General features: G+C 34.5%; 2 protein-coding genes across 2 annotated transcripts; one reads left to right on the forward strand and one right to left on the reverse strand.

Annotated features, from left to right (window-relative positions):
* The first annotated feature begins 3740 nt into the window (after positions 1-3740).
* On the forward strand, positions 3741-6224 carry LOC149389393 (glycerol kinase). Its single transcript, XM_089621592.1, has 5 exons — positions 3741-4002; positions 4215-4568; positions 5055-5344; positions 5697-5903; positions 6020-6224. Exons 1-5 carry the CDS (start codon positions 3786-3788, stop codon positions 6056-6058), a joined length of 1107 nt encoding a protein of 368 aa, XP_089477718.1. The 5' UTR covers positions 3741-3785; the 3' UTR covers positions 6059-6224.
* A 541-nt stretch (positions 6225-6765) lies between these two features.
* On the reverse strand, positions 6766-10843 carry LOC149389394 (calcium-dependent protein kinase 26). Its single transcript, XM_089623153.1, has 9 exons — positions 10580-10843; positions 9182-10042; positions 8946-9089; positions 8697-8849; positions 8395-8510; positions 8023-8190; positions 7604-7828; positions 7359-7506; positions 6766-7241 (listed from the first exon to the last, which is right to left on the reverse strand). Exons 2-8 carry the CDS (start codon positions 9936-9938, stop codon positions 7384-7386), a joined length of 1686 nt encoding a protein of 561 aa, XP_089479279.1. The 5' UTR covers positions 9939-10042; positions 10580-10843; the 3' UTR covers positions 6766-7241; positions 7359-7383.
* Positions 10844-21790: the final 10947 nt, after the last annotated feature.

The following is a 21790-nucleotide window of genomic DNA, read 5'->3' on the forward strand; positions in this document are numbered from 1 at the left end:
TATTTGATTGTCAGAAAAGATATAAAAATCTTAAGGTTATGATTATAAAGAAAAAAAGTAGGGATTTCTTTTTTGGTAATTAAAGGAAATTGAGCGTAGGCTTTTTAAGATTTTTTTCAACTACTGTTTGTTGATTTAGCTTTACAGCAATTAACGGTTGTAAGGGAGATTATTGAGATTATGTTATGAACATGTACATGTCTACTGTTATAGGAAACTGATTTCTGGATTTGCATATGAATGTATACTAACAAAGTAATTACATACAGGTCAAGAAGATATATATGGTGATATGTGACAAAATAGTGCAAATAACATTATTCCAGTGAAGAATATCGAGAAAATTCATGAATAGTAACTTTAACGTTAATAAATATAAATTGTCTTAATATTCGTAAATAATAGTTACAAATCATCCATAAATGTAATAAAAATTGCTCAGAGATTATTTGAAATGTCAAATGACCCTTAATATACAACTGCCTCCTTTAATTGTGGAAAAAGAAGTCAACAACTTAAATAGTAACGAAAATGTTATCAAATAGTCAATTATTAAACTACTTGATTGAAATAACTGAGCGTTGAAACAATTAAATTCAAACTGAAGGGCAAGATTGGAAGCTATTTATTGCCACGTCATTGCTTTGGCTACATACCTATGAATTCTTAAACGCTGGCTATTTTGCAAAATGGATGTTTGGGATAGCTTAGTTCTTTACAATACCTTATATATTGTCTGCGTTAGTTCCATATCCATAGGTAATGACGTGTTTTGTGTTACCGTAGGATTGTCAATCACCTCATTGTCACGTAAATCATGATAACTCCATTAGTGTAAAAAAACAATAAATAAACCTTAGATACTTATAACATTAACATAAATTTAAAAATTTAAAACCACACCAAATCATCCTCGAAAAAGTCTATTGTGACGAAAGCCAGAATCATTAGGTTATCGTTGTTGAGTGCTTCTAGCCACGGATCTACTATAGGGCCAAGGGGGTCCCGTGGCCCCCCTCAACAAAAGGAGAAAAATTTATATGTAATTTTGAAATAATTTTGTATATAATTAAATATATTTTGTTTGAAATATATATATATATATATATATATATATATATATATATATATATATATATATATAAAGAGCAATTGTTGACATAGAAGCTCAGTCAACTATAGATGGTTGCGGTGGGTGCTCATATATTTTAAAGAATTAGTTTTTACATTCTTTTACTTTTATTTCATCTATTTTTTTGAATTATTTTGAACCTTGTTCTTTTTAATGTTTGCCACATTTGCTTTTGGATTTTTTTTTCCTTTTTTTTTTTTATCCATTCGTTACATAAATTCTTTCTATAGTAATTTGAGTTATATATTTGAAATTAAGTATGATTTTTTAAGAAGGAAATTTAATTAGAATCAATATTTTTTTATAATATTTTTTCGACTCTTAAATTTTGATTTATATTTTATAGGAATTATCCACGCTTTAAAAATAGCTATTTCTCATCATTAAGATTTTAAAATATTTATCTAGAGTTTATAGTTCATCATATTTTTAACTAACCAGACTTTAATGAAGTATATAATACATTAAACACCACAAACCAACATTCAAAACTTGCATTTCAAAGATTTTGTAATCTTATTTTATGTATTTGAAAATACAAGTTTTTTTTTATGATAAAATAATATAAAAAGCATTAAAAATATAACACAATTACTCATATAAAATTATTTTGTGCCCCCTCTAAGCTAAAGTTCTAGATCCGCCACTGAGTGCTTCAACCCAACATGTCGAGCGACTACTGCATCTCCTCGATTGAAGGGATGAGTTTCGTTATAATGCCCCTCTAAATTAAGAATATGATTGGTCGGATAGAGAATCTGGCACCATTTCTCATGTACGTGCTCATGCAATGTTGTCGGAGATCTATATCTCCGGCGGAGGCTACTACTCTTGTTGGATTACGAATCCTTTAAGCAGTGGCGGAGACTATAGTATAATAACATTGTATGTATTCAAAAATAAAATAAAGTAATCATCAATGCTTTTTTTTACAAGATATTACATATGTTTACATTAAAAAATATTTATTGTTTCTTGATATTAATACTGAATTATGCACTATTATCATTCTGTTTCTCAAGGGCAAGTGTAATAATTCGGTTTATAAAATTTCCTCTTTGAAAGTTCTTGTCTTCCTTATACCATACACTAAAGAATTATTTTTTAATTCATATGTACAATATAATTGGATCTGATTATTTCCTTAGCTAATAGGGTTTTAATGTGTATTATTTTTTATTAATTTCTTTCAAAGTTGTGATATTTTTCTTAATTACACGTATTGAATTTGATGCACAACGCGAAGGAAAACTATAATCGAAGACCAAGATAATACAATTGAAATCTTCATTGATGAGACCTTTAATAGCAATGTTGTGACACTAAAGGCTCAATGGAGAAATATTGCATATACTGCGGCCTCCAAAAAAAGACGAGGTCTATTTAAAGATGGACGTCACGAGCAACCAAATGAATCTTGGGGTTATACACAACGGACTATCATTTGAAGTGTTGGACGTAAGTGAGTAATTTCTTGATCTTTTCAAGAAGAGAAATTGTCCCATTTGCCACCAATTTCATAACATTTTCCCACTTTTCACCAAAAGACTAATTTTTCCCAAAATGCCACCATCTATGTCAACAATATTGACATCTATTTTTGCCATTCACTATGAGATGTCAACATTGTTAACATAGAGGTGGCATTTTGGGAAAAATTAACGTTTTGGTGGAAAATGGGAAAATGTTATGAAATTGGTCGCAAATTATATTTTATATGTTAAAAAATATATACGCTTTTCACAGTGGGTTGGAAATTTGGACAACAATGGTTGAAATGATGAATCCTTAACAAAGGGAAGAAGTAAATGTGATGTCATTTGCTTAATCCAAAAAACAATACTTCTTGATTCTTCAATCTTATTTTCAGAGTATTTTTCAATTACTCTTGTTTATCGTCTCGTGATCCTAAATTTGTATTTTTGATAAGAGAATTTAGTCCATTTCGAAGCATAAATCAAATATTATTTGTATAATATCCATAAATGATGATCTCGGCAATATCCATATGAATAAGTGGCAGCAATAATTTTAAGTAAATATGTCTAGATTTTTATTATTATTTATGTGGTCAGTGTCTTGCCATTCTATTGGTGTTACACATATTGCATCCCATTTGATCCACAATGATAGGGTCGTCCAAATGCTCGACTACAATATTTGTGAATCCTTCCAAAACGTTTAACCATTGAATCTCGACTATTTTTCTCTTTCTTGCACCTATATCTTGATGTGATATTCTAGTAGATATATGGTGGCCTTGGAGCTTGAAAAATTATTACAGTTTACCATGGTTTGAGACTCACGGTTAAATATAAAAAATTAAAAAAAAAATTAAAAATAAAAAATAAAAAAAATCCCGCAAATATTTTTATTAATTTTAATTAATATATATTATATCGGAATTTATCCACTGTAAATCCCTGGCCCAGCCCAAGTTTACCAGTAACTGTCCATAATTAATTATTTTTTCCTGATTCTAATGCAAGAGTAGAGTTACAGATTATTCCAGTTTACATAGTCAACGTCTTCTACTTTAGCCAATTACCTCGTACTCCCTCAAAAAAATTACCTCATACTCACACCACTCCTTATTTATTTTAATTTTTCTTTCGGTTTTTTTCTCGGAAGTTCAGTACTATATAAAAAAAAAATGGCTTTGGCTTTCAAGGCCGTGATTCCTCAGACCAGTATTCCTTGGGAGTTCACGAGGACTACACTGATTTCCTTTTCTTATGGTTTTTCTCGGCCGAGAAAGCAGATTATCCGTGGAAATTTCCCTTCTTTTGCTGCGAAAATCGAATCCCCGGTGTCCGATGTTGAGCAAGTTGAGGTCAAGGAGGTTCTCGCTTCAACCTCCTTTAACAATGGTAACTGAAATTTTTTTTAAAACTTTCTTTGGCTCTTCTGTATTTCTGCGCGCGTTTATTAGTCAAATTTCTTGTACCGAAAGTTGGAAATGTTGTTGAATGATAACGAAATTGGAAAGAAACAAAAAGATATAGAAGTGGATTCCTTTATTTGGCATGAGTAAGATAAGAAGTCTCTGCATTGACTAGATTTCATTTGTTAACCATGGAAGCTTGGTCGGAGTTTGCGAGGAACGTGTCCGGCGAATGGGACGGGTTCGGAGCAGACTTCACAAAGGAAGGAACGCCGATCGAGCTCCCGGAATATGTGGTCCCAGAGGCTTACCGAGAATGGGAAGTCAAGGTCTTCGATTGGCAAACCCAATGCCCGTCCCTCGCGGACCAACAACAGCCCGTTCTCAACTACAAGACCATAAAGCTACTTCCGACGGTCGGGTGCGAAGCCGATGCAGCCACGCGACACACCATTGACGAGAGGAGCCTCGGAGGAACTGAGAGCCGCGCCTCGGCTTTCGCCTTCCATTCCAGCGGTTCTTACGTCTCCGTTTGGCCTGTTTCTGATGCGGGTATTCTCTTCGAACCTCGCTAACTTTCTCTTCCATGAACTCTATGGTATCATAGCTCAATTCCACCATCTTCAAGGGGTATGAATGAGTTTGCGAAATAATTTCCATCTTAAAATTAATTAGCAACGAGAGATGTGTAACCCATAAACTTAATAAATCTTGTTAGCTTTTTTCCATGTGAGATTCTAAACATGCCCTCTCAAGATGATTCATCTTTAAAGAATGGTTCATCATCTTAGGGTGAATTTCAAAAAATTGGGCCGGATGCTCGTTAGAGCTTGTTGGGCTCTGATGTACAATATGATAGTATCATGGAGTTTTATCTTAAAACAGATTGGCAGTAAGAGAAGTAACTCATAACCTTTATAAACTTTGTTAGTTCTCATTCTCTTTTCCTTGTCGGATTTCTAGCAAACAGAGTTACTCTTTTCGTTGGCAACTGATTTATAGTAATTTAATTTAATTTAATCCCTAAATCCCAAGCAGGTAGTCATGAATCGTTAAAACTGGAGCACTGCTTGGTCAACCCTGAAAACCGGGAGTCTCGCATGAGAGTGGTTCAATCGATCCGTGTCATCGAGAACGGGAAGGTTGAGTTGAGGGGTATTATGGTCTTTGTGGAGCAGTGGTACGGGCCGTTCAGGAACGGGGATCAGCTCGGCGGGTGTTCGATAAAGGACTCCGCGTTCGCCTCCACGCCCGCCTCGGAAGCCTCTGACGTGGTCGGAGTTTGGCAAGGCTTGACCTCTATTGCCACTTTTGATGGCTCTCTTGCTGTGAGTTTGTTTCGAAATTTCCAACTTTTTTTTTTCCTTTCCAATTAGTCTCTGGCTGTGACTGAACTAATAGGATGGTAAGTGATGTTTTACAAGGCTTTAAAGTTTTCGGTCTCTACCTGAGGTACTCTTTCTTATTCTACTTTTTTTGGGTCGTCCATTTTGGATCATTATGAAGAATATATATATAGAGAGAGAATTAAAATATACTTGATTATGACCGTCCCTCCTGATTACATCACATCTTTTTTGCATATCTGATTGATGCATTGAGACCCTCTTTGTGGGCACTACTATCACTGCTCTGTGTAACTTTACTAAGCCAAATATTTGAACTTCTTCACAAAAACAGGTGACTTTTCAGCAACTTGTGGATGAGAGCGTTCGGAAATCTGTGAGAAACAACAGCGACGACATTATATTTCTTCCGAAGCAGCTTTGGTGTTCACTCAAAGAGTTCAACGACGGCCGTGATATTTGTTGCGAGGTTGGATGGGTAACAAAGCCGGGCCATGCCGTCACTTCAAAATGCACCTTCTCCGGAAAATCTGTTTTGAAGGCGAGTTTATTCAAGTCCTATTGATTTTACCATTTACTGTTACATGACCTTTCAAAGGATTTAGCCAGCCCTGAATAATCTGGTTCTAAAACATGGGTCTCGGTTTTCTTTTACAGGAAATTTCGGTTGCAACAGAAACGTTGGAGGGTATATAATCCCCGCCCGTCGAAACTCATAAGCAAAACATGTATATAGCTCAAAGAGTACATATGGATATGAATGTAATTTTTTTATACTGCAAAATGATAAGAATAAACAATAGTTTATACACGTACTTTTGCTTCAATTTGGTCCCACTCCAAAGTCATTGCATGATATGTATGTTCATGTGCCTTGTCTACAACTATTTATCTGACATCACTCGTTCATGCATGAGAAATTTATTCAGACTTGACTACAAGGGAAAAAAATTAGGTTAAAAGTTCAACGTTTGAAGTGTGTTAGATTCCTTCTGAGCAAAAAGAAATGTTTTAGATTCCTTCTGAGCAAAAAGAAATGTTTTAGATTCCCTCCGCCTACCGCACTCGTTTGATTTTGAGGTTTGAACTTTGAAGGGATAATTAATAAATAGCTTTGAAAATCTGAACTAACACGTCACTTTGATTCGAATCTTAATCGGCATTTCCAACTACCAAAGTCACCATATATGTGTAAGGCTATAACCTCAAGTCAAGCAACCCATATCAGACCAAAATACCAATGAATGATTAAAGCGCCCGTGATTTTCGTTCGTGTCTTCTTTTCTAAGCTTGTCAGAAATTGATTTGTGATTTGTGATTTGTGATTTGTGATTTGTCTATGGTTTGAAATTTTGATTCCAAGTGAATAAAGTCAAAACTGCAAAAAAAAAAAATCGCTGGAGTCATCAATAAAGTTACAAACTCTAATATGCAGACGCTGAAAGTTAAAGCTACAACCAAAATAGCAAGTGGGCAGAGAAAAAATTTACATACAAAATGGTACTAAAAATCAGAGCTTTATGCAGCAGAGTAACAAAGTATGCCAGCCCTTTCAGCTTCATTTTTCTTCCACAAATATATAAACAAACAGAAAAGACAAAAGCCTCAAAACGGAACACTTACACACTCCAAGAATTCAGACAAGAAAGAGAAAAAAAAGATTACAACATCATATTTCTGTGGTCATACAGCAATGTGGAAAAGGCACGATTGAAATTAAAAATACCCGGGCTCTTCACAACCCAAAAAGAGACTCCATTGAGAGACTACGTTCGATCCTCCAAGGTATTATATTATTATTATCTTGGGAGCTGAGGATTTAAAATTGGTCCACAAAATCCTATCGCCAAAACTCATCCTCTTGCTTTTGCTGTACAACCTGGGCAAGCAAAGACAGGGTTTTCTTTAGCTCCAAGGTTCTCTAAACATCTTTGCTTCTTAAAACTAAGGGATCAAGAGGTCAAAATTCTAAATTAAAAAAAAAAAAAAAAAGTACCTATACACGTGTGAAATGGATAATATCAATGAGCGCCTGGTACGTCTCTCATGCTTATATTGAGACTGTTGCGCATGGTTCGCCTTCCAATCCCCGCATTACCTTTCTGCATCATCGCCACAAATTCACCATAGTCGATCCTTCCATCCTGGCAACAGATTGACATATGATCATCAAATAAAACCATACCACACAAAAATGAAAAAAGCTCTTCCATTCCAAGACGACGATTTTATTTATCTTACGTTATCTTGGTCGACTTCTTTGATGATGTCGTCGAGGAGGACGTCGGTCAAGTTATGCTCCATGCAAGCCTGTTGGAGCTCGTCGATGGTGATGTACCCGCTACCATCTTTATCGAAGTATCTGAACGCCGCCACAAGATGTTCCTCTCGTTCCAGCTTGTTCAGGTGCACCGTAGCTGCGATGAACTCTCCGTAGTCGATCGTCCCGCTGTTGTCCACGTCAGCCTGTTACGAATCATCAATAAATTGCTTAATACAAGCACAAGCGTAGTGGCGTAAAACATCCCGACTTATGACTTCAACCCCCCACCCCCAAAAAAAAAAAAAAAAAAAATAGAACCAAAAATCAGTATCGGGACTTCTTTTTTATTTCACTATATACAGACATAGTTAGTACAGGGTCGAGATAGGAAACATACAGCGTCCATGAGATCTCTTATCTCTGTATCCTTCATGGTGGAGCCATATCTCCGCAATCCGGCCTTCAGTTCATCAAATGTGATTGCACCACTGTTATCAGTGTCCATTGCCGTAAACATTTCCCTCAGACCGGCAATCTCCTCTTCGGAAAGGCTTTCGGCAATTACCTACAGCGACGGAAATGGGACGTGGTGTCATATCAGTAAAAAAAATTATGATATAAAAAAAAAAAAAAAATTCATGGTCATTTTATTCCATGTTATGATAAGTTAAAGCCCACGCCGCCAAACTCTCGGGTATCGAAACTGTGACATCTTCCAAAGTCAGACCCTGTATATTTATAATAATAAAAAAAAAAAAAAAGACCTTACCCGTAAAGCCATTTTCTTCAATTTGTTCATCGCGGAGAACTGTTTTAGACGAGACATAACAGCTGGATCAAGGGCTCTATCAGGAGCTACTCCATTTTCACAGATCCAAGGATGACCTACAAGGATATCAAACAGACATTTTCATTTAGAGCCGACTTTTTCCACTAATACCGAAACAAACATATCTTGGGACATGCATTTATTACAGCCATACAAAAAAAAATGTATAAATGTGGATAACAATGCCAAAAAAAAAAAAAAATCAACCGAAGTAAATTAAATGGTTGAGAGGATAAACATACATAACACTTCATGAGCGGTCAACCGGTCTGAAGGTCTAGAGCATAACATCTTCCGAATAAGATCTTTGGCGCTTTCAGATATTACAGGCCACGGGTCCGAATCAAAATCAATATGTCCCTTCAAGACTGCATCGAATATTCCTTGCTGCGTCTCTAAACACGAGGCGAGAAATGGAAAGATTTGAATAACAGCACACCATGGGAAAACCGTTACTCACATCTAGTAGCTGACCAGGTCAACAAACGTACCTGCCCAAAACGGAGGAACACCACTTAACAATATGTAGAGAATGACTCCCGCGGTCCACACATCAGCTTGCATTCCATAATGCTTGAGGAGGACCTCGGGAGCGACATAATAAGGGCTTCCAACAACGTCGGTGAAAATTTGGCCTGAAAAAAGTTGCGGAAAGAGAAAACAAAGTTCACAAACGGACATTCTAGTTTCGTTTTTGAGTGACGAAGTGCTCTCGATGTATACATACCGGGCTTGAAGAACACGGAGAGCCCGAAATCGATGGCCTTGAGGGAGAAATCGTCGTCCTTGTTGACGAGCAAGAAATTCTCGGGCTTGAGGTCTCTGTGCATGACTCCGAGCGAATGGCAAGCCTCGACGACCCCGACGATGATCCTCGTGAGCTCGGCGGCTTTCCTCTCGCTGTAGTGTCCCCTGTGGATGATGCGGTCGAAAAGCTCTCCGCCGGCGCAGAGCTCCATTACGATGTGGACGTAGAGAGAGTCCTCGTACGCGCCTTTGATCGTCACGATGTTCTTGTGGCCCGCCAAGTGGTGCATTATCTGAATCTCCCTCCTCACGTCCTCCACGTCCTCCTTCGAGATCAGCTTCCTCTTCGAGATCGACTTGCAGGCGTACTCGGTCCCCGTCGAATTCTCCGTGCACAGATAGGTCACGCCGAACTGGCCTTGCCCGAGCTTCCGACCCAGCGTGTAGAGGTCGCGAATGTTGTCTGTCTTGTGTCCCAAGACATAGTAGCTCTGCATCTCCGGGCACCTTCTCATGTTGTTGTTGTTGTTGTTGTTTGCGTTGTTGGGTTGGGATTTGGGCTTCGTCTTCGCGGGGAGTTCTTGGGGTGTTTGGTGGGAGTTCAAGCTGGTCGAGGAATGATCGGAGACTGAGAGATCGGACGGTGTTTGTCGCTTCGACACGGATTGGTTATCGGGTTGGCTTTCTTCGGCCTGAAAGTGTTTACCCCGAAAAGACCCACGGCATGCGTTGCCCATGAAACACAAGAAACCCCCTTTTACAAGAAACAGAAAAAAACCCCAATCACACCTTTTTCCTCATCAGATTGTTACTCATCTACTTGATCCCTCTCACACAAATTCTGCAATCACCAAAAACCATAATCGTCTCCCATTAATACACACTCACCCACACAAATTCACCAAAAAGGAAAGAAGAAGGATAAAAAAAGACCAAATCTTTTAAGTCAAACTTCGGTATCTGATAGCTCCAGAGAGCTATAACGAATCTAGGGGACATAAACCTAATCTACAGATCAGTCATACATATAAATGGCATATTATGCGTTTCCATAGCTAAAACACCTGAACGGACACGCAAATCTACGCACCAAACCATTGCGAAAATTGCATTATACTTTCCCAGGAAACAAACAGACTCCAATAAAGGGTTATAAAAAAAAAAGTCAACCCATCATCTTAAACAACCAGTCAAACAACGACGTCATATAAAGAAAGAAGAAGAAGAAGAAGAAAAGAAAACCCACAACTTTTCAATCGAAACGGATTGAAGCTGACAAATTGAAACCAAACTTCAATATCCTCAAAACGGAAAAATAAAAAGGAATGAAGAAAAAAAACTTTTAGAAAGAAATACGAAAAAAGGAGAGAGAAATTACCAGTTTCTGTAATGAGAAGAGAGAATAAAGAAGCTATTGGTTATTGTTGATCCCTGATTCCCTGAGAAGAACCATTAAATCTTCAATAGAAAGAATTAGGAATACCTTTACAGCTAGTTTTCTGAAGAGAGAGAAAGAAATGGAATATTTTTTTGCCCAAATTTTATTTCTTCTTTATTAATAAGAGAACGAGAGAGCGAGAGAGAGAGAGAAAGAGTGTTTGGTATTTCTTTGTTGTTATTTTAGGAGATATTGCTGGGAAACGTCGGAGAGGAGAGGTTAGTGCTGACCAGCTAAACTTAATTTTTTTTTCTTTTCCTCATTGATATTTAAATAGAAATAGATAATATTTTTACGACGCGGCTTTATAACTTTTATAATCCTAGTAATAACACGAAAATCGGTGATAGTGTCGCTATTTTGAAAAATACAATAGAATTTAATTATAAATAGTCGTAAAATTTGACCAGTTTATTATAACTATAAGTCATAAGTTATAACTCATAATAAGGCGAGTGGGATTCTTATATAATAATTACACTATCTGTAATGAGAACGAAAATAAAAGGTTATCGCAGTAAGTTGTGTATTTTTAGTCCTTACCAAAAACCATTGTATATTTTTAGAAAATACTGTAACACCAAAAATATAACATATTTTTAATAGTACCAAAAATATAATATATTTTTATAGTACCAAAAATATAATACAGATAATTAGACTAAAATCTAGAAACACATCAACTAAAAACAACTACCAAAGGGATAACATTTATTCTATACTTCTAATCTTCTATAATAGGAACACCTATTTTATTTCTAACATGGTATTCATTGATGTAATTGATGACAAATTGTGGCACATGTTAATATATACTCTTGGATGGCTTTAAAATGTTAGGAGCAATATTTTTTTATATCAGAAAATGTCACAATATATCCGAAAATTTAATTAAGAAAAATAAATATTATCTCACCATTTAAAATGACAAGAAGCATTTAGAAGTGGCATTTAAAACGGATTACCGCTTCTAATGTTTTCCCGCCATTTAACATGTAATATTTAGAAATGACTTTAAAAGCGAATGTCGCTTCTAATAGTACTGTTTTTAATATTATATTATTCGGATTCTAATTAAAATCTGCAGATTTAATTTAATTTAATTTTTTAACACATGATATCAAAAGTTTCATTACTACAAAAAAATACGTAGTAATATAACTAATTAAAAGTTTAAACAAAATAAAAACGAAATAAAAATATTAAGAACATAATAAAATATCTAAATAACAAATAACTGCGCTCAATGTTGTCTGCCTGAGGAGCGTCTTCCACCTGGTCCATATTCGGGCTCATCAAGGTTGGGGCCATGACTTCCTCTACTTGCTCGAGCTGATGAAGATGGAGGATCCTCAGGTGTTCCTCGACGTCGTGCCTTTGTGCTACGCTCGAATGTTTGCGGAGAACTCGATTACGACGATCCATAACGGCTCGCAATCTAGCTCAACCTCGACGCAACCTCTGAGTCGAACGCTCCTCTAGATAAGACGTTGTACGCACTAGCTAGGTTTCTCACTGCTTCTCGTAGCGTAGACATCTCTTCCTCTCGCGCGGGGTCTTCCCGGACTTGAGCTAATGAAGGTCTAACCTCGATATCGTGAGCCTAGCCCAGTCACGTCGCGTGCTGAGAACAATACCCATCGCAGCCTCCTCCATAGCGTCTTGACTCAAGGATTCCCCTCGAGCCTAAGCTTATCGTCGTATATCAGCTACGTGATCTACGATCCGGGCATGCGTACAATAGTTATAAAATTAATCACATTAATTAAAAACAAGAAGCGTTACTGAAATTAACTTAATTATATATGTAACCACTGAACTAATTCAATTACCACAAATAACCACTAACCTTCACCGACAAGGGCACGGGGCTGCGGGGCTTCAATCGGGCTGAGGCGACGGGGCTGCGATGCGACGCGGAGTGAACAGGCGGGGCTCGATGCGACACAAAGCTACAGCGTAAGGAGGCTTTGACCGAGCGAGGCGCGGGGCTGTCACGAGCTCGCCAGACTGTCGAGAGAAGCGGGGACCACCGACGAGCTCGCATGACTATCGAGGCTGCGAGACGGGTTTTCGGGGCTTAGATGAAGAGAAAGAGAGTGATGGGCGGAGGGAGTCGGAGTTGACAGAAAAAGGGAGAAAATAGAGAGAAGGAACTCACTGATGGTGGTCGTGGAGAGAGAGGATGGCGTCGGTGGTGGTCGCGGAGAGAGATGATGACGTCAGAGAAAAGGAAGAGAGAGGACGGTGGTGGTCGAAGTGGGACGGTTGGAGAGGTGGTGGTGGTGGTCGGAGATTGCGGCGTGGTGGATACTCGGAGTAGTGTGATGGTGGTGGTCGGAGAGAGAGGACGGCATGGTGGTGGTGGTCGCGCGAGGATGATGGTGATGGTGGAAGCTCGGTGGTGGAGAGAGAGAGAGAGATAAATACACAAAATGAGTAGTATATATATATATATATATATATATATAAATAAAAAGATAAAGTGGGCAATCAATTAAATTGGATTGATGCAGCAACCAATTACTTTTGGTGTATAACTTTTTTTTAAAAAAAAGGGTATCCACTTTTGACATTATTTTTTTGTATAATCTAAAGTAGCTAAAATTTGGGTGAAATGGTATTAATAATAATAAAAGGAAAAAAAGGGAACATGTGGTCGAAGAAAATGCTCAATATTTTTTTCTTTAAGTTGACATAGAAGTGCAACGATAAGACATAAAATAGAATCGTAATAGCCGCTAGTATTTTGGCTTGAAGTGATGCATTAATTATACTGTGCGCATAATTTCAACCGCTTTGAGCATTGATAATCTTACGAGTTCAAATATATTCTCATGACTAATAATTTATTAAAATCATACTGTATTACAACCTTTCATGTGACATTTTGTTTTTATTGTTATCTTCGTCCGAAAAAGGCCATGTTAGTTCCTAGAAAATAAAAGCCATGTTAGGTTTCGAGGTTTGTTGAGGGTTTTGTTTTTTTAGTGACTCAATTTTTTTAAAATAATCTCTTTAATGTATGTGATCAAAATAGAGAGATGAATAATTAAAAAAAGTTAAAATACCTAAGAATAAACTACTCTGTTTATGTGAATTTCAGTTTGATTCAAAGTTAGATTCATTTTAAAGTATATATGTTCAACTAGCGTGTTATACTGATATAATAATAAAAAGTCGTAAGGTAACAAGATAATTTTTTCAGCTGTAATAAATTTAGCTTAAATATGAGGAAAATAAATTGAATAGGAGGAGACAGTTGGTCCCACGTATTTAGCATGCATTTTATCGTGCCATCCCAAACGCTTCTTCCGTCTCTAGTTGCTCCTTTTAAATTATCTTCTTATTCTTTGTCAGCGACTTTATAATTTAGAATCCGTCTCCGGTGACTATATACGCGCTTGCTCTATTAAACAGTAAAGTAATGGGTTATACTTATATCTAAGCCAGATTTCGGAAAACATTAGATAATAATACCTTCTTCTTTTTTTTTTTTTTTATGTGGTCCTTCCTTGGTCTTTTCATTCCATTAGATATATAAACAACATTATGATTACATTTAGAGGAAATGGTTGTATAAATACTTAATATTTTTGACAACAGACACTTAAATATCTATTTTTTTCGACAAAAATATCTAATATTAAGCTTCAGTTACACCGTCAAACAAAGTCTATTAATTTTGACAGAACTTCACGTGGCAACCTTAAATTAAACATGATTTAACATTTTTTTTCTTCATAAAATTAACAAAAAATTATTAATATCATTTTAATAATAAAACATTTAATTATAAAAGGCTTTTATATTATAATTAGAGATTAATAATATTTTTAAAATGATTTCATATTCATTTATTTAAATTAATCAAGCATGAACAATATTCTTTTTTTTTTTATGGAAAAATGCTTAATTATTATTTTTTATTATAAAAAACGTGTTAATAATATCACTATTGCTTGATTTTAATAGTAAAGTTAGTATTCATTAATTATTTTGCAACAAGAATAATATAATTAATACCTAATTTCTTTTTAAAAAAAATTAATTGTGTTTAATCTAAGGTAGCCACGTGGATTTTCGTCAAATTAATATATATATATATATATATATATATATATATATATATATATATATATACGATTTACTAATGTTAACATGAAAAGTTATTTAAAATAATATGCAAATTTAGAGGAAAAATTATATAAAATAGTCATTTGAAACTAATATATTGATTAGCAAACTTCCAAGCATCTAGCTTGGATGACAATACCTTTTGTATGTGAGGAGTTCAATCCCACGACATAGCGATTCATCTCCATTATTTAATATTTACAAAATTTATTTGTAATCTATGCTTAAATGTTCCATGTAATCAAATGTATCATGTGTATGAACGAAGATAGTAAAAAAAACTAATTGATTAGCAAAATAGCCGTAGTTTCAATTTTTCAGCAAAATAGCAAAAAAAAGTTAGATTGTAAAAAAAAAAAATTGCACCAAGATTATAATCAATTTATCACTTTCAAACAAATTAATTCTAAGATCACAATTTTTTTTGAAACATGATTATTACTCATTTTGATTATTTCTCTAATTTCAGACAAACCTTGATTATTTTGTAAACTTATTATTTTAAGATGACTATTAAGCTAAAATCGTCTAAATTTATATGTGTAGTATTATTTATTTAAAACTCTTTGCACATTGGCGAGAACGGGGATGATGTATACGAAAATTTGGTTGGAAATGTTTGTGAGTGAAAGGGACATAAACTTAAAATAAAAAATATACTTATAATTCTTGAAAGGGGGGGCATGTGAATATTGAGACGAGGAAACACTTAATTTTGTATATAAAAATTAAATACAAAAAATTTACACTGAGATGTCAAGGCTGAAGGAGGTCGAGCTCTCCATTAATCGCGAGGCCTTATACAATCCAAACGCTGATAAAGAAAAAAACAAATGGTGTGGTTGAGTTTCAATCCCTTGTCAAGAAACCCTTGATCTGAGGGATAATAGAGCTTCACTTAGCCATCAATCCAATACCGGTCAGAGATGAATTTACATAGGGCCTGGAGGATCAGGTGCCCCCGCTCAAAAAACGATATAAAAAATGTGTAATTTAAGGTTAATTTTTATATAATTAAATATCTTCATTTTATTATGTTTAAAATCTGCAATAACAAAACTATGATCTCTATTAGCTGAATGGTTGAGCAGTAATCCTCAGTTATGCGGCTAACTCTGGGGTCTCCGGTTCCCATGTTTTATATTTTTTTTTCTTTTCAACAATTTTTACTAAGTTCCTCTTTTATTTATATACAAGCGCTATGCCCCAACGTTGCCCGAGAAAGTTTAAAATAAATAGAGAGTTTAAAAAACACAAAAAAAAAAATTAAATATGTATTTAAAAAAATCTAAATTAGTTCAGCAGAAGGTGTTTTTGAATTTTTTTTGACAAATCTAATCACAACACTCTAATTCTTAATATATAGGTTAAATGTTTCTTATGAGATAGATGTAATTATCTTGAAATCTAAAAATAAATTTGTAATTTTACTTGACAGTGAATAGTGAATTATTTATAGATAATAATAATAATAATAATTTGCATCTTTTAATTCTTCTTTAAGACTTCCTTTCTATTTTTATTTTTTTATATATTTGCTTATTCTTTTTCTTACTTTCTTTTTATATAATTATAAATTTGCTTCTCTTTTTTTTGTAACCTATTTTCACTGTTTGGTATACAACTCAAGTTTTTTTTAGAGAAAGATAGAGAATTTTTTAAACTATAATTTAAACACAATTAAAATAAATTATTTATTATTTTAACTTTATCGAAATTATCCTCACCATCCAATTCTAATTGTAGAAGTTGTTACGGAGGAGCACTTTTCCCACAACTTTTAAGTGCTACAATCCAAAACATTTGAGTACTTTTGCCGCTATTTTTTTTAGGACAATGTAGTAAAATATCCAAAATAAAACTATAGAAATTTGTTTTTAGCCTAAGTTTCACAACTTTTAGGGAAATAGCCAACAAATTTACGTGGCAATAATTAAGGTCTGATTTGCCCTTATTTATTAATAAATTCGTAATTTTATCTCTCATATTTTTTCCTACATTTTTTTTACAGAAAAACTTCAAAAAACCATATCTATCTCATATGAACTCGAAATTGAGTGATTCCAAATTCTAAGGATTCGTGACACCGAGATCTTAAAAAATAGATCCATTGTATTTGATGAAAAATCATGTTTAATATCATAGATGTAGAAAAATCACATTACTACCTTAAATATGAAAATAACTGAAATTTTTTGAAATTATCAACAACAAAAAATGGAAACGTAAATATGATGCATTAAATAAAAAATTTCAAAAAAATTACTTAAAAAAATAGGAGAGATAAAGTAACGAATTTGTTAATAAATAAGAGCAAATTGCCACATAAGCCATTTGACTATATCCCTAAAAATTATCAAACGTATGCTAGATCCAAAATCACATGTTTAAAGTGGCTTAGTTAATTATAAATCTCTTTTTTTTATTACTACTAAACTTAAGTTCAATGTTTCTTGTTACCATACTTTTTGAGTAATGTGATTTTATATATGCAAACATTTTTTATACATTTGAAATTAAATATTTAAAAGGAATCAATGACTTTTTTACTTTCCTTACAACTATCAAAACTTGATTAACTTTTTAATGGATTTGTTCACGTTTTTTTTAAAGTAACTTTTAGAATTAAAATTCATTAATAATTAACTAGTGCTTATTTTCATAATATTTAACTAACTAGAGTTGAATCTTAAACACCACAAAACCAACATTCAAATCTCTATACTTGTATTTAGAAGTATATAATATACTTAAAACAGTTAAAAAAATTAATACAAAAAAGTAAAACTATAAGTTAATTACTCATAAAAAAAGGTGATGTAGCTAAATAACCAATTTAAAGTTATGAATTTGAAAAAGAGAAAATTGCGGCAAAAGTCCCTTAAGTTTTAGGAAACAGCTAACATAATCTCTATTCTTTATTTTGAACGGTAAAAATCCATAATCTTGAAAATTACACATTCCGTTGATCCCTACTGCTATATTACGTTAAATTCTTAACGATATGAACATTTAAACAATTTTTTTTTGTAAAATAAATCAAAAGTAAATCATTAAAACACTTAACACAATGAAAATAAAAACAAAACGTATATACACGAAGGTGAATAAATCATTAAAACATTTAAAACACTTAAACAATTCAAACGAGGATTTGAAAACTTCGAGCCCCAAGAGCAAATGGAAGAACCCCAAATAAAAACAAAACCTATATCCACGATGGAAGAATTCGAGCCCCAACAAATGGAGGAACCTCAAATCGGAGTCGAGCACCGAAATGAAGAGTTTGAGTTCGCTGAAGAGGCCTATCTTGGCCAGGAAGACAACGACGAGGATTCACACCCAAAGCACCCTCAACAATGGTGGGCGTCCGTGAACCAGGCATGTGAAGAAGGCATGGGTGGTCAAGATGAAGAATCTGATGGAATTAGGACGGAGAGTGAGCTTGAGAGCCTCTACGACGAAGATGAAGATGATGAACAACCATCGAGGATGGCATTTAATCCGCGCACGAATCTAGCTGAGTTCAAGTTCAAATTAGGTATGCTTTTCCCAACTGTTGAGATTCTGAGATCAACGTTAAGAGAAGTGTTCATTAAGCAGCATAGGAGTTTTAAGTACGTGCACAATGATCAAACCATAATTAGGGCTAGGTGCAGAGGAGAATGATGTAAATGGACATTGTATGCTAAGGTCCAGAATTCAGATAACAAGACCATGAGAATCAATACTCTAACAGATGAACATGACTGTGGACTAGTTTTTTATAATAAACTAGTCAATAGTAAGTGGTTGTCTGCTTAGTTTATTGATTACTTTAGGTTGAACACTAATATGGACTATCATAACTTCAAAGAACTAGTTGATGCAGCTCATTTCACGAATGTTTCATATCCAGTGTTTAATAGAGCCAGGTAATTTTCCAAACCTCAACTCAGTTTGTTGTAGTAAATCAACCCATGCTGTCAATGAACTCATGTTGTCAATCAAATTCCAGGTAACTTTCCAAAGCTCATAGTCATTTGTAGTTGATATGTACCTGTAGAGTTTTTCAAATGTCTGGCATACTATGTCCACATGCCTTGGCATGTATTTGGTCATCCAAACACAAGGAATATGACTATGTTGATACCTGGTATAGACGTGAGGCTCACAATGAATGTTGCAGTCGGGTAATTGAGGCCATGACAAGTCCTGACAAGTGGCCAGAACCTGGTTTGAACATTATTCTGCCACCTTCTAAAATTACCTTGCCAGGAAGACCTAAGAAAAAAAGGAACAAGAGCAATGATGAGCCATCTCCTGGGTTTGGGCCATTTCCTGAATATGCAACTGCAACAAAGCACTCTAGGAAAGAACAGAAGAATCACTGCAGCAATTGTGGTCAAGAAGATCATTCTAAGAGAACTTGTTCTAATGCAGCATCAAGTCAGTTATAAAAATGTCTTTATAGGTTGTTTAATTATTGCACCATTTAATTAACAATGACTTTTGGCAGGTTAAGATACCAAAGAAGAAAGGCAGACTTGTTGCTGATAGTCTTTTCCATAGACAATCAAGAGAAGAGTAAGAAAAGAGAAGCAAAAAGCTCAGTCTCAAGTTTGATATAGTTTTTTTGTCATTTTGGTTAGAGGAAATCTGAGGCAGTTTGATTATCATTTTGTTTGGCTCTGTGTACAGTTTTGTAATGATGCAGTGTAACAGTTAGACACAGTTTGTCATTTTGATGCAAATTAATGGTCATTTTGTTTGGCTCTGTGTACAGTTTTGTAATGATGAAGTGTAACGTTAGACACAACTTATCATTTTGATGCAAATTAATGGTCATTTTGATGTCTCAAGTTGGCTAAATCCGTTCTCAGTTAATGCAAATTAATTGTCATTTTGATGCCTTAAGTTGGGCAAATTAGTTCTCAGTTAATGCAAATTGGCCAATACAGATACACATATCAAAACAGTTACACAAATTGGCCAAACCAGTTCTCAGTTAATGCAAATTAATTATACAATTGATGCCTCAAGTTGGCCAAATCAGTTCTCAGTCAATGCAAATTGGCCAAAACAGATACACAAATTGGCCAAACCAAATTCATTGATACAATTGAGGCATATTCAGCAAAAACATATACACTAAACAGAGTATGATACACAAATTCAACTCAATATGAGTGATCATCAAGCACAAATACATATGATCACTAAACAGAGTATCACAAACACTAATAGATTTATGTACAACATTTTAATTCCTGTTTTTGTAGCCACAACTTGAACAGAGCTGCTAAACTCCATCAAACTTGAAACTTGATCTCTTAATTGGCGATTCTCGAACTCAAGTTGCTTAATTCTTCTCAGCAGTGTTTCTTGTGTTGACCTATCCACGCCTTCTGGGTCAATCCACAGAAAGCTTAAGCATCCACCAACATCTTAAAACCATAACCACAAACAATCAGACCTAATTTAACCTAAAACTATCACCACGAAGTTCACAGACCTAAAAAATTCACACATACTTACTCTTTTCTTGTAACAACTAAGAAACCTTCTACCTGGGTTTAAATCAGTCAACAACGGCCTTTGCACCACCGCGACTCCTCACATGCACAGTTCATTCACAATACGACCATGAGCTACCGGGTTTTGATTGGGACTGGTTCCTCGCCTCGATGTGCGCTGTGAGCGGCCATAGAACGACGACGACGATTGTTCATCACCCATTGAACCAAAAGAAGATGGAATTTTGGTCTAGGGTTGGTCGATTTGGGATTTCAAATTGTGATTTTTTTGGTCTGTGGAATTTGGGATTTAGGGCTCGAAGTCTTCCTTCGCGTATATACGTTTTGTTTTTATTTTCATTGTTTGAATTGTTTTAAGTGTTTTAATGATTTATTTTACAAAAAAATGTTTAAATGTTGATTCCGTTAAGAATTTAACGTAATATAGCAGTAGGGACCAACGAAATGTGTAATTTTCAAGATTAGAGATTTTTACCATTCAAAATAAAGAATAGAGATTATGTTAGCTGTTTTCTAAAACTTAGAGGATTTTTACCGTCATTTCATCTTTGCAAAATAGCCAAAGTTTGTTTTAATTTAGTGAAATAGCCAAAATGTACAATAATATGATTCAAAGTAAAAATAAAATAAAAAATTTGACCCCAAGATTAATTTTTTTTAAGTGATAAATTGCTTATAATAATCGTAAAAAAAATTAATCTTTGCTGTCAATTTTTTTTTTTAAAACGTAAATTTGACTATTTTGCTGAAAAAGTTGAAACTTTATCTATTTTGTACGATTTTTCCTAAAAAAAAATTATTTGTCTTCCTTCTAAGCTTGATTTCTAGATTCGTCATTGAAATCGGTGTTTGTGTTACATCACTCATCAGATTTTCACGAGACCAAAAAAATATATGCGGAGCGGAGCGGTGTGGAGAACGAGAGATATATAGAGTGAAGCGCAATAATTATTTATAGAGCAAAAACAAATATTTTATTATGATCTAACTTATATTTATAATTATGGTTTATACTATGTGTAAAAGGTGCCAACGCCAAGCACGGTTTAAAAAATTCATGGACCACATATACAATTAAGATTAAGTACGATCGAAACACATGAAAAAATGATGTACCACAAGACTAATCTTTGCTGTAATTATTCAAATATTTGAGTAAATGGACAGATAAAATCAAATCAGTAAGATTTATATAAAGTCAAATTTGCATTCTTAAAATAGAATGGGAGCAAATCGCAATCAGTGTGGGGTGTGGACGTACGTATTCATATTATATGGTTGACTTCGTAAGAAAAAGACTGCTTGATAGGGTGACAAAAATGAGGGGAAGTATCGTGATAAATTAAATTGTATTTGTACCAGAGCGTCTGCGGGACTTTCTGATGCATGCATTGCGTTAAGCGATGACGTCACCTAAATGACTATATATATTTATTATTTTTATTTACTTAATAAACAATTTTGTTTTTACATTCGTGTTTGTTTTGTTGTATAACAG

This window comes from Urtica dioica, chromosome 8 (genome assembly GCF_054948205.1).
Source record: "Urtica dioica subsp. dioica isolate 48M chromosome 8, U.dioica_male_clone48M_v1_H2, whole genome shotgun sequence".
Classification (NCBI taxonomy): domain Eukaryota; kingdom Viridiplantae; phylum Streptophyta; class Magnoliopsida; order Rosales; family Urticaceae; genus Urtica; species Urtica dioica.

Excerpts from the sequence above, each read along its gene's own strand:
- LOC149389393 (XM_089621592.1), top strand. The coding sequence starts at position 3,786 with ATGGCTTTGGCTTTCAAGGCCGTGATTCCTCAGACCAGTATTCCTTGG. Across the intron at positions 4,003-4,214 it reads TTCAACCTCCTTTAACAATG|CTTGGTCGGAGTTTGCGAGG; the intron begins GTAACTGAAATT and ends TAACCATGGAAG. Across the intron at positions 5,904-6,019 it reads CCGGAAAATCTGTTTTGAAG|GAAATTTCGGTTGCAACAGA; the intron begins GCGAGTTTATTC and ends TTTCTTTTACAG.
- LOC149389394 (XM_089623153.1), bottom strand. The coding sequence starts at position 9,938 with ATGGGCAACGCATGCCGTGGGTCTTTTCGGGGTAAACACTTTCAGGCC. Across the intron at positions 8,850-8,945 it reads TGTTCCTCCGTTTTGGGCAG|AGACGCAGCAAGGAATATTC; the intron begins GTACGTTTGTTG and ends CCTCGTGTTTAG. Across the intron at positions 7,829-8,022 it reads TAAGAGATCTCATGGACGCT|GCTGACGTGGACAACAGCGG; the intron begins GTATGTTTCCTA and ends GATTCGTAACAG.